Source organism: Falco punctatus (assembly GCF_963210335.1).
Source record: "Falco punctatus genome assembly, chromosome: 3".
NCBI classification, from domain to species: Eukaryota; Metazoa; Chordata; class Aves; order Falconiformes; family Falconidae; genus Falco; species Falco punctatus.
The window spans coordinates 18,143,638-18,160,185 of NC_137582.1; the positions used below are offsets into that span (position 1 = coordinate 18,143,638).

General features: G+C 40.1%; 1 protein-coding gene across 2 annotated transcripts in view; it reads left to right on the plus strand.

The window, feature by feature from the left end:
* TMEM65 (transmembrane protein 65) overlaps window positions 1–16,548 on the plus strand; it is a 48,092-nt gene that overhangs the window by 22,699 nt on the left and 8,845 nt on the right. For both annotated transcript variants that reach the window (XM_080381752.1, XM_080381753.1), the window contains exons 3-7: window positions 10,311–10,355; window positions 12,551–12,618; window positions 13,924–13,978; window positions 15,197–15,239; window positions 16,246–16,351. In XM_080381752.1, coding sequence (XP_080237878.1) covers window positions 10,311–10,355; window positions 12,551–12,618; window positions 13,924–13,978; window positions 15,197–15,239; window positions 16,246–16,351 — 317 coding nt within the window. The remainder of the gene's footprint in view (window positions 1–10,310; window positions 10,356–12,550; window positions 12,619–13,923; window positions 13,979–15,196; window positions 15,240–16,245; window positions 16,352–16,548) is intronic.

The following is a 16,548-nucleotide window of genomic DNA, read 5'->3' on the forward strand; positions in this document are numbered from 1 at the left end:
ATACTATTTCAATCTCCCAGGTTACTTTTTTAGTATTGTCAAGTACTTGCAGTTATATTTGGGAGCATTTTTGACCTTGAATTTGCCTTGTTGCCTAGGTCGGGAGCTGTCTCTCTTCTCCCTTCTTTTGGTGCTGTACCCAGGATTATTCCTCCTGGGATCAGTGGCTGCTCCCCTGTATCACTTTGCTTTAAGCGCTGCAAAAGGCATCATCAGCCTGAATCCATCGCCTTTCTCGCTGCTGGAGAAGAGGTGGTGTAAACATTGCCCAGATTTTGGAGAAGCAGATGAGAATGCAGGAGGGAAGGACGCCAGAGGCATGCTGAGATCAGCCCCCATCACAGAGCATGAAAAATATTGCAGGAGAGCACAAATTTCGTTAAGGACTCCAGAAAATACTGGCATTACAGGTATGTCATTGATGCAGGCAGTACACTAGTGCCACAGCATATTTTTCACTGCTAAGGGGAAAAGTGTTCAATAGATCAGGTGCCATGTTTCCTCCCGTGTAGAAAACAGCACAGGCTGATGTGTGCAGGAAAGCTTGGATTCAGCTGTGGTTTTGTGTTTGTAATTTACTAGTTCTGAAGCTGATTATCAGAACTGGAGTTGGAGGATATAGTTTTAGCACTCATGGGAGTCTGCTGCATGCTCACAGTGAAATTGTGACCGAAGAACAGGGAAGAAAAAAACGCAAAACCCTAGCACTGGAAAAGGGAAAATGTGCCAAGCTGAAAAACAAAGACTGTGCTAAGTGGCAGAACCCTGCCTTTCATAACCTGGTGTTGGGTAGTTTCCTGAGAAGATTAAAGGAGCATTGGGATTAAATAAACGGACCAGGCGTGTAGTACTTCATAGAGCAGAGGTCCTGAAGTGGCTTTAGAGGGAGTGTGTGCACAGCTGTGATTTGCAGTGGTGTGACGTGGGCTTAAGCTTGTGTTAGCTCTGCGGTTGGAAGCTGCGGAGATGCACTTGAAACTGAGCTAGTTAATCCGCCTGAGAGAGGGCAGAAACATTGACTGGGAGAATTATTTTCCTTTTCTTGTTTTGCAGAATAAGGGCAATTGCTAGAAAGAGTTAAAAGTGAACTTAGAACTGTTCACTTGTAGGAAGGGTAGAACACAGTAGTCTGGCTTCTGCTTTTCCTTATTTATATGACTTTATTTACGAAATCAACAATCTTAGTAACTTCAGACTATTTTCATGAACAGAGTAATTTTTTTTTAGAACTTAAAATTCACATGCAGAATAGATTAATAAATAATGCAGCTGCAGAATAACCCAGCAGATATCCTATATTCTCACAACATAAAAGACAAAAGAGAACATTTTGAGTTAAAGTTCCATGTAAAGTGTATTTTATCTGTCTTTACATTATAGCGCATTCTTTCCATCAGCTGTTTGCTAAAGACAGCTGACGTTGCGCCTTGGCTTTGGCTATGCAGTTAAAGTCTGACTGGTCCCACAAATGTAGCCAGAGGCTTTGCTAAATTATGTGCGGAAGGGAAGAAGAAAGGTACCCAGGTGATGAACCCACTGTGCTGCCTCTAGCGCTAGGTTTAAGAGCTACGAATAGCTTCCTTGCTGCTGCATTCTGTACTCATTAGGCACTTACATAGAGAGGTACCAATTATCTCAGTGTAATTTATGTCTGGAACTTAAATTGTCAGTGATTTCTTATGGTATTTTTTTTGGTGACAGGTATGAATAGTTTCTTAAGGAATTCAGGGAAGCTCATAGTTTTGTCTTTATTGCCCTAATGCAGTGAAAAATGAAGAGGAGCTTAATTACAGTTAATGTGAGTCTGTAACAAAATGTTTGAACATCATTCAGTTTATCGGTCATCTCCGTCTCATTCTGGGTAGCTGTCTTAATTCTGAGACAGATGAAAAGCAATAAATCCTACATGCATCTAAAATTATTTCAGAGGGAAGCTTATTTCTGCAGTCTTAACTTGCTTCCAAGGTTGTCTTCAGGCAGGGAACAAAACTTTCTGCTTAAGGAAAAGCTGGTGCTTAGTGGTATGTGCTTTAATAGCAGTTTTTCTTCATCTTTCTGTAAAGATCATAGCAGAGTTCTCTTAAACGAAAAAAAAAAATCTCACCAGACGCATCAAATTTATCAGTTGCACTCCTAGTGTGTTACTGCACTGCTGTAACAGCCTGCAAGTGGTGGTGGCTGTTGGAAGGGTTGTTGCTGTCTGACTGAGTCCAGGTGCTGGTGCTGCTGGTACCAGGGACTGTGGGAAGCACTGCTGTTGCCAGCCTTGGATTTGCTCTTACAATGAGCGTCTGTCTTGATAGTAACCAAGCCACTTTTTTCTCATTTTAAGACCTTTGAGTACTGCAGAAGGCAAAATCTCACATTCTGTGCCTGGGAATGACAATATAAACAGCAAGCGTGTTGAAAAAAGCCAGTGAGTATAGCATGGACCTGGTCCACTGCATCCACTCTGTGGCATAAGCTCCCCATATTCATACACTCAGTTTTGTGCTAGGGCAGCAGAGGAGGGAGTGTCCTGGTTCCCCCTGGGTGCTGCACAGACTGTCTTAAGTAAGCTTTGCCCTCCGAGGGGATCTACTGCTGGCTGCAAGCATAAGATCATGTGCCCTGGCTTGAAAGCCAACTCTGCTCCCTGTTATTCATAAATTACCTTTCCCCTATCTCCCTTCTTTCCTGGAGAAACAAGTGTGGTTTTGGGCAGGTGCGAGGAGGGGTGGGAATAAACTCATCTGTCACCACCTTCTCAGATTTCTTTTCAAACGTGGTCTGGAGGGAAAATGATTAAATAAAGAATATTATAATTGTATCTGTAACTCCCCAGATATTTCATGAACACTCATATGTAGGCATCAGTGATGCCTAGCACTGCTGTATTTAAAGGCGATGAAAGCCTTCTGCTAGATCAGATCTCTATGGCTGTGTGCAGAGCTCTGATAATTCTTGTTAACAAATCTTTTGTGGTGTCCCACAGAATTGCTTTGCTTGTCCTCTTACGTGAACCTGCTACGGAGGACAGCCAAAACCCTAATCTCGCACCATGATGATACATAGGTACTGTGGTCTTGTTTCCAATTCGGCGCTGTGGCTGAGCTGCTGCTCTGCTCAACTGCGAAGCAGTGAAATAGTTGATAGATGCTTACCTCGAACCAGAGAGGCCCAAGAAAAATCAGTGCTGACACAGAATTGCCAACACCTCACCTTACTTAAACAGAGGAGTATATTTGAATGAGATTAATTCCGGTCTGATGTTACTTTGATGTACTTATCTGGTCTTTTTCCATAGCTAGTGGAGAGGGTGTTGATAATCCCAGGGGAAGGTTAGTTCATCCAAAGGGAGAAGAGTGCGAAGAATTTGCTATGGGAGGTGTCCCTCCTCCAGCTCCTGAGAACTCCTTGCAGTCCCCGAGCACTGAAAATGGAGGAGGGGAAGAAAAGCCAGCCTGCATTTGGGCTGATGAGTTTTTGATTTTTTTGAGGTACGGAATTTTGACTCCGGGAGTGGCTCACTGGTTAGGGAATTGCTACAGTTAGTTTATTTGTTGGCAACTCTCAAGTACCTAGGTTTGGTGTTTTTGGTTTTTTTTTCTTTATATATAATGATTCACTTCTGGAATGCACAGATCAGAACACCACATTATTGTTCCTGTTCACTCTCCTGTCAATGTTACTGTGTTTCTGGCATTTTTATATAAACTTCAGCTGTTTTAATGACATTTTCCATTTCTCTCTGAAGGAGACAGCTTAAACTCCGTATTTCTACCCTTGCCATGCATCTCTTAAAAACTGCAAATCCTTTCTGCATTGTCATTATTTTAGCAGATTAACCCCCTTGATTCTTTAGGCAGGTATCTTATTTCTAATTTTTTTCAGCTCCAGTTTGAGACCTTGTTAAGCAAACCATTGCAAACCCTAGTTTGGTGTGAACCTGTCTGGGTGGAAATGAAAGGCTGACCTTCTAAGTTTGTAAGGCACTGACAGAGAATTTGATTAGATCAGGAAAAAGACCCTCTTAACGATGAAGACAGTGATTTGAGTCTCTGGATACCTGTTTGCATTTTATGCTTTCTCCTAGATCTCCAGTCTGGGTTTCCACCTTAGGACTCTGTGATTCATTAAACATCTTTAAAAGGATACGAATGATGTATCATGGTTTTGGGAGGGATAATAGGATAAGTGTATGTTATACTAAAAATATTTGGTGGTGAATATCCAGCGCTGCAGATAAAGTTCAAAGTAAGTTCTATGATACTGAAATCTAGACTATCCTGCATCTGACGGGAAATGTACATTTCTGTTGCTAAATGCATCCATTCTAGGGAGTAACTAACGACCATTAGGTGAGGTAGTGCAGAGTAGTTATATTCCAAATCATAGGTTGTTTTGTTTTTTCTTTTGGAGCAGGCTGACTGCATCCATTGTATGTGGCACTTAGCCCTGGGTTTGTCCTGGGGCCCGTATGTCCGGGCTGCTCACCTGCTTGGAGCGTACCCCAGGAATGAACTATGCCTGAAATCACTCCTAGGTTTTGTTCTGAGGGGGTTGGTTGGTTGATGGCAGGGGAACAACGGCACTCCTGCAAAGCTTGTTCAGCCCTTGTTCCAGTACGTATATCAGTAGTTTCAAATAAAGACAATAATTCATCTGTTCTGCTACTGCAAGGTGTTTCAAGGAGGGAGATGGAACATAATCACTGTGTAACTTTCTACAGTATTACAGAGTATAAAAAACCCCAAACCCTTCAGTGTCCTATTTATATGCATCTAGAATGTTTGTTTGAACATAGTTACCTTCTCAGAGGTGGTGGAGAAATTATTCTCTCATGTCCTCTGTCTATTCATGTCTTACAAGGCTTTGCTCAGCTTTCTCTTGTGTGCATATGACTGAACGGGCTAACAGCCAAGTTTATTTTTAGCACTGCACAAGTCAGCATCCTTTCATGCTTTAATTGCTGTAGTAACAGGAAACCAGTTGTGAGTTATAACAAATGATGCAGAATATTTTTTTGCTGTCAACTCATGGACTGTTTTTTCCCCATCTGGAATATTTAGGGAATCCAATTGAAGATCAGTGGACATGATTTTTCAAGTTAGTGTTTTGCTGTACGTACTGAAACTATTGCAGTTTTTGTTAAAATGTCGAGAAAAACATAGGAATAAAGGATGTTGGGGATGAGCCTGATGAGCTTATTCCTTGAATGAACTTGTACATCATAGTCAGAATTTACTATTAAGGATCCACCTCTAGATATGGAACAAAGCAATAATACACACCTCATTTCTAGGCTCCAATCCAGAATTTTGGGCTTGAAGATCCTCTTATGAGCTCACCATGTAAAGGACTACCTCTTCTTAGTAGACACAACAATTGCTTTGATTTCTTGTTCTGTGCAAGAACTTTTGCTGTCTTTATGTGTATCTGAATGATTTGCTGCAATGACCTGGACAGGCTTTTTGAAGGAAACAGATTCATGAATTTGAGAGAAACCCCTCCCTAACTTCCAGATGAGATACTAACCTTACAGCCTACAGTGAGGTTAGAACGGATCTAAATTATTAATAATCTTCATATTCCTCTTCCTTACCTTCTTGATATTAATTGTTAAGTCATTAATCTTAACAATTTGGTCACTATTTATAAAACAGTGCTCATACTTTTGTCTTGGGTTTAACAGTACTCAGCTGTAGCCACGTATCTTCCTAGCATAGTCCTAGCCACAGTACTTGTTACCACTGCTACGTGTTTTCTGCCCCTGGGTGACAGTAACAGATTTAGCTATAAAATTTTATGGCAGTGTTAGCTGCAACTTGAACAAAAGGTAATAATACCTGCCTTCACGCTTGCAAGATTGCTTGTAGGCCAGTCCTTAAAAGTAATTGTTAACTCAAAACCTGGTAATGATAGCTTTCTGGGTTTTGGTTGTTTTGGTTTTTGTTGGGTTTTTTGTTTGTTTTCTATCTGAATAAATGCACCCCTGTTACCTGTCAGTACAGTTGTCAGCTAAGAATAGTAATATTAAAACTAAATTGCAAATACTGTCTTGGTTTAAATTGGCTGCAGTTGGCAGAGTTAACTTTCTGGATTTGGGCCAAGTTGTGGGTAATGGTTATGTTTATGTTGACAATTTTAGATTTTCCCCAGGTTCTCTCTATTTTTTTTAAAGGGTAAATGTTTAGTTAGCAAAAAAGTGATACTGTAAATTCAAAAAAGATCAAGAACAGATTTAAGAGGCAGTTTGGTTGTTTTTTTTTTCTGCTTCCTAGGCTTTGCTAATTCAGGGCTCATGACCTGTATTGCACTTGAACTTTGGTTTATAACTTCATTTATGGTAATGAACATCTGTTAGAAAACAGCAGTATTCCTTACTCTGCCATTTCATTTTATTCCTTCTACGATAAGATTGAATGCTAGTCTTATTCAGCACTGTGGCACAGGACGAGCTGGTGAATAGCTGTTGTGAAATGCAATACTGGAGTACTTTAGTTTTTTCCCTGGACATTTACACTCTGAACTGTTGGATTCTGACTGAATTCTGTTACTGAAAGGGGGGTTTGCAGTTTGAATTTTTGTTTTCCCTCCAGTAAAACAAGCAAGGGACATGTTTCCTTTGCTGTACTCTCTGAACATTTTTTTGTGGGATTTTTTTTGTGTGTGGTTTTTTTTTTTTTGCTAAGCCCTGAAAATTTGATTAGTTGGGACAGTTTCTTATGAGTAAATACACTGTCCTGAAACACTTGGAGTTTTAAAATTTGCTTTAAAGACTCTTCTTGTCTCTGAGATATGTTCCCCAGGTGCCTTTGTATCTTGCAGACTTTTAAAGTATATTATGCTTTAAAGAGGTGATATTGGGAGTGGTGCTGTAAAAAGGTTCTTGCCTTTCATGACACAGTGGTTATTTAATTGTTTATTTCAGTTTTCCTGCTTTCTTTTTTCACTTATTTACTCCCCCTCCCTCCCGCCTCTCCCAGTGTCCCAGCTTTAAACTAAGCGTTGGCCTCTGCAAGTGGAGCTGAACTGGCCCAGCCCCCTTCTCCATAGTGGGCAGTGCTCTGTACCTCTGTCTTGGAGTGTGCTGCAGCCGTTAGCGAAGTCATCTTTGTTTTTAAAGGCTGGTTTTGGTGCTCCATGAGTGACACCTTTTCCCTTGAGCCTGGTCCTGCAGGTACCATGTGACGAGGTCCTGAAGAGAACCTGGTCTGATTTGGCCCTTCTTTGTGCAGGGGTGGGACTAGATAACCTCCCCAGGCTAAAGATGTGTCTTGGCTTCGGCAGAGAGGGTGTCAGGGTTGGAGCTTCCTTCTCTGGAGTGTGAGAAGGGTTGACCTGCACCTAGTTATCTGAAGTTTTGTCAGACTTCCATCTGTCTCATTAATACATGTGATCCCAGATTCTTTTCCTGGGTTAGTTTTTATTTCAGTGATGAGGGACGCGCTATGTCAGGCACGCTTCCAGATGAATTTAGCAAGACTCTTTTATAAAAGAAAGTTCTTATGGCTGCGTCAGGAAGATGCTGTTACCTACACAGGAGTTTCCTATGGCTGGACAAGAGCTGTCTGGCCTCCAGAGCATGGTGGCACCACTCTGTCCTTAGTTACCACCCTAGTGGTGCTGAAGCACCTTGGGTGTCCTGCTTCATAAAATGGCTATTTACCAGGAATGTTATGGTACTGAAACAGGTTTAGTCAATGTAATTTTTGCTTATGTTTGATCCCTTGCTGTTTCCCTCTACCTTGCACCAACTCATCTTTCCTCTAACCCCAAAGTAGTGCCCCCCAGCCCTCCCTCCTTTTAAAACCATCCCAAGATAGTCCTTGACTTATGTTTGAAGGAAGAGATTAATGTCCTGTGTAGTTAATGTGATTTAAACTCCCATTATTCATAGATGTGAAAGACTTAAGTGCTTTTTTCCTCCTACCAAACGTTCGCCCTCAATTCCTCCTTTGGATAATAACTTTCTAAAATCAATTATGCCCTGGTTTTTACCTTTTTTTCTTTTTTAATTTAAATAGCTTTCTAGCTACACTGAATAGAGTGTAATTATGTAGACTGTCATGTGCTGTCAAACTCGGAAATCAGTTGTGGCTAAATCCTCAAGGCTGATTTTCTTGAGCTTTGTAGTATTTTGTGACAAAGTGAATAGTCTTCTGTGTTGGTACCCTAAACACTTCACTTGGGAGTTACCTTAACTGGTTATCATGATCAAGGCAAACTATGAAAAGCTGTCTTCCTCAGAGGGGAACAGAGTGTTTTCTGGAAGTTTGTTTATGCTGTTACAGCTTTTTATCATGAAACCCTTGTATATGGAGAACTAGATCTGAAGAACAGGTGGTACTTCAGCAGGGATGGTTTCAGTGGCAGTGTCACATGAAGCTAAGGAACCAGGCTGGTCAGTGTGATAGCTCCCCGTTGGAGCAGAAAGCTGTGGAGGGCAGCACCTTCTCAGTGACCTCTTGAGCTTGAGTTCATGATTTTGGGTTTTCATTCTCTCCCTGGCATCCAGCAGGGTGGAGCAAGAGGAGGCTAGGAAGGCTTCATCAGGAATGTGAGGGTGCTGGCTTAAGTTGCCTGGTCACCCCCAAGGCATCTTGAGCTTCTGGCAGTGGTGGCCTTTGTTAATCTCTTCGGTTCAAAGTGTCTCTGATTTTCCCCATTGTTATATGAATTTGCTGTCTCAGAAAAGCTGCTGAAAGGACAGTGCTGGTATATATAGACAGCTCTTTTTTTTTTACCCCGTTCTTCAGTAAAAGCTTCACTTAAACTGTGAGTGAGGAAGGAGACCATATGCAGACAAGTGCAGAAGTTTGTGTTGGGGAACATGCATCCCATCCCTGGTCTCGTCCTTCCTGAACACAAGCTGAAAATTCTGGTCTGATGTTTCCTGGCTGTCGGGCACCAGTGACGCCCGTGGCTTTGGAAGACTAGCCCGTGCAGGTCTCCCCTCTGTTTACCGTGGGATGGTCTTTTGTTCTTCCTCTAGCATGATGTTTATTTCTGTAATACTTGGGCTGTAGTTCTACTGCTTGCGTGATGAGTACAACTGGTGTTTGTAGACCTTAGGTAGTTAGTATCTGTTGGGCAGAGGGAAGAAGCATCTCTTCAATAATTGCTAAAGCTTGAAAGCTGTTGCAGTTTAAGACCTTACATTAATGAAATTATTTTGGAAGTAGGTGTCCTGATTGGCTGAATACTGGTGTTAAGGTCTCACTATTTTTTTTTCCCCAAACTTAATTGAAGTGAATATTTTAGTTTCTCCTTTACAGTAGCTTTGAATATGGAGTGGTTTGGATGCAGGAATAATCACTCTGGTCTGCACTGTTCAGACATGCTGAAATGATTTACAGCCCGTGTTTGCAGCATTGTCTTTTTATGTTCTTGGCTGCCCCAAGTCAAATTTGAAAACCTGAGGTAGTGTTGTAGGCTCCTCTCATGTTTTACCATTTTTTACCTTTGCCTGTAGAAGTTACCTAATCATAAGTATGGAAGCAACTTGTCAAAAGCTAGGGGTTCGGAATACTGGAAAGTATTGGGGCAACATTTTTATCTGCTTTGGAAAGAGTTCTTGTGCTCAATACCCACATCTAAAAAAAAACCACAACAAGCCTAAAAAAGTAGCTTGTTTTCTTTCCCTTGGCCTTATGAAGTGGGTTGCTGCTGCTGCTGCATTCTGTGTGTCACCTCTAACAGACTGCATTAGTCTCCTATAGAGTACTCTGTCAGGCTCAGGAATGATGGCCTGGTCCTTCCAAGGTCTTACTGGTTTGAAGCCAGGATACCTGAATCATGACCAAATGACTAAACTTGATCTGCTGTTGCTGAAATCAGTGGTCTCTAATGTCATCGTAGTATTTTTCTTTTATTCTTCTACTAGCTGTTAAAAGATTTTTATCAGAACTGAAATGGTAGGGGGTGTTTTGCAGACTGTCTCTGGAGGAAAGAAGGTTGTCTGCTGCATGCTTAGAGGACCTCTAAAACCTAATAAAATACAATTCTCCTTAGATGTCCTGTTTTTTCTAATTTTACTGTATTTTTCTAATTTTCAGTAATAAAGATGGCTGTTGGGCTGCTTCTAATGTGTGCTGTTACTTTGCATAATCACTTATACTACTTTAATCTTGTAATATTGTAAGAATTTTTGGCTTTTAGTATATCTTTTTTAAAAAATGTAGATGTGAAGCATTTTTCTTCAAATTTGAAAGCTGTTAAATAATGTTAACTGCTCTTTTGCCTGCTAGTAATTTGGTAGACACTTTATAATAAACTGAATTTGCGATGAACTAGCTAACTTTCTCGTTTCATTTTGACTTCTCTAGAGAAGTTGGAGGTTGCACCACCATCTCCAGGACAACTGAAACATGGTAAAAGAAGAATGTTTGTTGAATGTGGTTCAGTACTCGTGCAGTCTGTCTTTTGAATTGCTTCATCTTTCTCCTACAAGTGCTGGTCTGTCCTCATCCCTGCTGTATGGAGTAACAGAAAACCAAAGCAAGCACCAGCAGTCACCCTGCCTTCTTTATTTTGTAACACCTCAGCTGGAGAATGTGCAGCATTCAGTGAAAAGTAGGACAGAAAACCCAAATGAGGGCGTGCTGTTCAAAGGCAGCAGCAAACATTGTTTTCCTAAGCCAAGTGGAGTTGGTGCTGCAGTACCTTGTGGGGTTTTTTTGTATTTAAGCTTAAAACTATTGACTTGCTTCTAGTTGCCTATATTTTAAATGGACTGAGAAGTGGGATAAAATTGAGGAGAAATTGGAAATAGATTTGGTATTCTTTATAATACCATGGTCATTCAAATTCTGATTTAGTTTCCAAATCAGTGTATTCTTGTAATTTTTGTACTCCTTCAGTGAGCAAATGTATTTAGTTGAATATCTTCATGTTCTAAGTATCTACACTTATTTTTCTTTGTTTTTCGTTGCTTGGTCCCTGGGGTTCTGTTTACTCCATGGATTCCAAAATTCTGTCAGTTTTGATAGGAATTTGAGCTCCCTTTGTAGCTCCAGAGTTTGGTACACACATTTTGAAAATACTGGACATATCTATGTGCTTTTTTGTTACTTATAGTGTGGGGTTTTTTTGGTTTTTTTTTTTTTTTGGGGGGGGGGAGTTGTCCTGCGATGGTTAAAAAAAAAATAATTGGAAAATTTCATACATTCTGTGCTTTAGTCTTTTACCTGTGCATTTTAGAAGGTATGTGTATTCTTACAAAGTAGTTACAGAAATCCAAACATGTTGTAGTATCTAAACATGGAAGATCTCTTGCGTGTGGCTTTGTTTTTTATATGGTCATGGATTCGTGCTGTCTACAAGAGGTCAATCCAAAAGGGACTCATACCAGTTTCTTGTCATGTGACTGTAAGGTTCATGCATGCTTCTTTCTTCCCTCTTCCTGTGTTTGCCTCTCTATAAATTTATGAAATATAGGAATTATTGGTCCCATGTGAAGTGTGTGTGGGGGAAACCCTAAACAGCTGATGCATGATAAATATTAAAAAAAAAATAGAAAAGTTCTAACTTTCTAAGCTGTATTTTTAGTCATGTAGTCTGCTCTCAGTACTGTATTTAGTTTTATGGAGCTAGCCCCTTGAAACTCAGCTGGAGGCAATGATGTGCAAATTCAATCCCATCTCCATCAGAAGCTTACAAGCTAAAACTTGAGAGAGAAAATGGAGCAGGACAGAAAGGGAATGATACAGTATTACTGTGCTTCTTGTCAGAAATTATGCAGACCAGCATGCTCCAAGTTCCTGCAATAGAAAATATTTTCAAATAGAGTTTACTTGGAATTTCAGGAATCAAAAGAAAAAACGCATGAAATAAAAAGCGAAACTTGATTGTATTGATTGGTTGTATTGATTGAACAGTGTATTGAGGAGCAGCTTCAAGTCTAACTTGCTCCCAGCATAGTGCCCCCCCAAAAAAATCAAGATACAGAAGTTTGGGTTATAATAGTGAGGTAATTAATGCTGTATGACACGCTGGCCAAAACCACCTTAGCGTTTGCAGATTTAGCTGGGGGAGTTTTGATAAGAATTGCCTAGCTCAAGGCAATACTTTTAAAATACAAAGTTTTAAGAATATGTGAAGATGGAGCTCCTCTTGCACAGGAATAAAGAGGGACTTGCAGAGAAAAAGGCTTTATTTCAAGCAAGAGAAGAATGCAGGGAGTCTGGTAACACAGTTTGGCAATCTTCAGTAATACTGCAGCATTGGTTGGAAGGACTGTAAATAATACCAAACTTGCATAGTTTTAAGTATTTCTCTTATCTGCTAGTAGGTATAAGTGGCTTCTATCCAAAATTGTGAGAGTATTTGCAAAGTAAGTTCTTTTAACTGGTTCTTCGCAAGCTATTAGTAACACTTACATGTGGCAAAGGGTTTTACCAAACCTGCCAGAAATAAAAAAGGTCACCGGTAGAAGTAGTAGGAAAGGGATTTTGTGTATGTTGTCTTTGTTCCTCTTGAAGGCAGTATTAGACTGACTTTTCAGTTGTTAGTGTGAACTAGTGAACTCTTCTAAATGTTTATTTTCTTTGTTACTTATTTCTTTTAGTGTTCTTCCACAATGCATTACCTTTTGTAGGGTTTGGATTTTTGGATAACGCAATTATGATTGCTGCGGTAAGTTCATTATTTAATTCCTTGATCAACTCAGTAAGATTTATGTTGTTCAACCAGAATAGACTAGACTATGAGAGTTTCAGGAAGATTCTGTTCAGTCTGCATCAACCTGCTAAATTCTCTTTTAATTTTTCTTTTTTAAAGAAAATGTCCATGCTCTGTTCAGCCTTTGCATTCTGCAAAGGAGTGTTCCTTCTGAAAGCCGGTATTGTAATAAATTTTACTGAATTAAGAGGCTTGGGAGTTTTTTTTCCCTCTCCTAATTTATGCTGTAAGGCACATTTATAATCATGAAGGTGATATATTTTTGTACTGACTGATTATAATGTGATAAGTATGTGTGATTAATAGGCCTTCAGGGGTTTTACTGATGTGTCCCTTTTGTTCTGAGTGATGCAGGCACTGTTAGTGCTGATGTTGATTTGTACTGATGTAGTCTGGCATTCCTGAGTAATGCTCTTGAGATATTTTCCTGTTTATTTGGAAGATTAAATGGGCTAGTGGAACAGGAAGGTCTATAAAAGGTCAAACATAACTCTTCTTCCTGTAGAATCATTGTTGATAGTGTGATCTTAATTATGGGATAATTCAGGTGGGAAAGGACTGCAGGACCTACTAGGTCTCTAGTCTTGCTGCTGCTCAAGACCACCTCAGGGTCACTGGTCTTACCAGCTCAAAGCAGGATCAGCTGTAAGGCCTGACCAAGTTGTTGATCATTTTATCCTATGGGACTTGAGAAGATCCAAGGGCAGAGACTGCACAGCCTATCTGGGCAACCTGTTCCAATGCTTGGCTGTCCTCACAGTGGAAAACGTTTTCTTATATCCAACTGGAACATGTCTTGTTTTAATTCACGCACGTTGTCTGTCATCTTTGGACTACACACTGCTGTTTCATCCTGCAGTTCACTGTGATTTTGTTTCTTCAACTGAAAAAGTAAGGAGCTACAATACTGTGTTTTATTTGTTTGCTCAGTCTTTGTAGAAGTTTGCATTCAGAGCTGTACATTCAGCTGAGAATTAGTGGGGAAAATAGTATGCAGAGATAGGCATTATGGTTTTCTCCGTTAGGCGGGCATTATGAAACTATAAAATATTAAAAGAATATCAGAAGTAGGCTCTTGTCTTAGCAGGAAATATATACTCCAGGAGGGTAGGAGCGGTGCAGATCTAGTAGAAGTAATGTCTATTTATCCTTTTAATTTTAACATAAACAAGCAGTAAGCAATACTTTTGCCAGTTGAATCAATATAATCTATTCTAATTCCAAATCCCTCAAATAATAAGAAAACTCTTTATTTTTCAGGGAACCCAAATAGAATTGTCAATTGGAGTTGTCCTAGGAATTTCAACTATGGCAGGCAAGTAATAAAAATGCAGTATGTGTAGACTTAACATGGCACATGCCTATATTTTAGGCTGAAAGCAGGCCACAGGGCTGTAAACGTCGCTTCCTTGGTTTTGCAGCTGCCTTTCCTAATAAAGAAACAACATATAGTTGAAGCAGGGACATACTCCATTTGCAGAAATGGAATTTCAGTTCAAATAGCTTTTGAAATGCTCGTTGCCAGTTTTAATCTAAAAGTTCAAATCCTGGGTCACTTAAAGCATATTTGCATTTCTGTAATAGAACTGCTCTAAATTCCTTAGGATCTGCTATTTATGTATGTGTGTATACGCATTTGTAAGTTGCTGTTTGCTTGCAGTGTTACGTGAAGATCGGTGCTGGTGTCCTTTTGCTGCATTGGCTGGTGTTCTTGGTGGCTCCTCTGCCTCCGTGTGATACCGCGGGAGGGCCAGGCAGCCCCCCTGCTCCTGCACTGGGCCAAAACTGATAAGCTCTGCTCGACAGCTTTGGTGCCTCTGCAATGCCAGGGAAAAAACCCTGCTCACGGGTCCACCAGCTGCAGGTGCAGCATTGCTCAAAAGCATGCAGATAGCTTAAATGAAAATGTATGTAGCAGAACGAGTTAATAATTCGGAGATTTGCAGCCCTCTGTTGCTTGTGACTGTCTTATCTCAACCAGATCTGCCGTAAAATCCTGTGTTTTAAGTGTGTGACTTTATTCCGTCATAAGTACAGTATTTATGCCTAAACTGACACAGCTCATGGGTATACTGAGGTGTTTATCAATGCTACATATGTGAATAACGGCTCCTTCTATTTCCAGTGCCCCTGCAGGCACTGGAAAGCCTTGCTGGCTGTCCAGCGTTAGCTGTGTGAAGCTGGCAGTCATACATGGCTGCTTTTAATTCTGAGCTGAAAAGTCACTACATTGAATTTTTTCAGGTGTCACTGTCAAGTTTTTATTTGTATTTGTCAAGTTTTCTTCAGGTAAGTTCAGAAAAATAGTTGGACTTCCTGTTATTGTTATTCCGCTGCTGTTATTGCAAACTGTAATAAGGTCAGAAAAAACCTCTAAAATAAAAGAAACTTACTGCTAGTCTTTTGTGCTATATATACTGAGTAAAGTAAGGGTCGCTGCAGGGGGTGAGGGACGGGAGCTGGTTGGTTTTATTTGTTATTAAAATACTACTTTGCTTTCTTCTCCCCTTCTCTTCCCTCTTCCTCCCTCCAGCTGCAGCTTTGGGAAACCTTGTTTCAGATTTAGCTGGACTGGGGTATGTCTGAACTTGTATTAAGAATATTTTTTTTTTTCCCTCTCTTCCATACACTATTGGTGCTGCTGAGCTAGAACATATAAACTGTTGAAATTGATTTGTTTGGTGTTTTTTTCCTAGCTCTTGAATTTTGCTTCTGTAAACTATATGTCTGTAGAAATGTATTCTGTCCTTGCTGAGAAAAAGTTGGAATATTAGGTGGTTCTTGTCAAGTTTAAAACTGCCATGTGATAGTTCTGAAACAGAATAACAGTCTCGCTATTATGGTATTATATATTTTAAGTGGTGGAATTGGGATGTTGTTTAACCTGATTCAGTGTAGTCTGTAGGTAATGCTTGCTTTTAAAGAAGTATTAGAACTTCTAAAAAGTGTGCCATTAAAATACGAAGTGGAAAAATAATTTTTTTCTGTTATATAATACCCTGGTGTGATAGAATGGACCTACTATACCTCCTCAGATTGTTATGTCTAGATCCGAAGACATTTGCTTCTCCCTGGATAAAACAATTATGGATCTTCAGATCGAGGCATACCTATTTCTTGATGTCAACAGATGCAGCTGACGTTTGTTTTTTTTTTAATGTTTTAAAGGAAGCTTCTGTGTAATTAGTGAAAGTAAAGCTGGCTGTTGCATCTCTTTTCCCCTGCTGTCCCTCTGATATTTCTTTTTTCTGTGAATAACAAGGCTTTTTACTAACTAGTGATTGTGTAACCTTTCCTCCAGCTCTGCAAAAACACAGTAATATTCATGCCAGTTATGTCTTACTGCATCAAGTTTTTTTCTGGAAATACTGCATATTAAATCGGTGGGATAGTTAACTAACTGCAAAATGTGACCATCAGAAGTCTGAACACTTCCCCATATTTACCTCTCAATGGCTTTATCAGTATGCTGAAGGAAAAGCTCTATTCATTTTGAGTTCAGTGCTTCAGATATTTCAAAATCCTCACTAGAAGATACAGTCAGATCCAAAACTGTTTGTTCTTGTTTTCTTGTTCTTCTAGTCTTGCAGGTTATGTAGAAGCTTTAGCTTCACGACTGGGTCTGTCTATCCCCGATCTGACACCCAAACAAGCTGATATGTGGCAAACGCGTCTCAGTGCACACTTGGTGAGTATGCTCTAGGTAGGCACTGTTTGTGTGGAGCTTTTTTTGTTTGAACTTCTGTTGAATCGTATGTGATAAATCCTTTTTGTCACTTCTGCCATTAAATCCTTACTGACCACCACCATTTTGCACATCTCCTGGAAGGTTTAGTTGTGAGCCTGTGTCAGGGAGCATCATGAGACTGGATTGTTCTGAGCTTG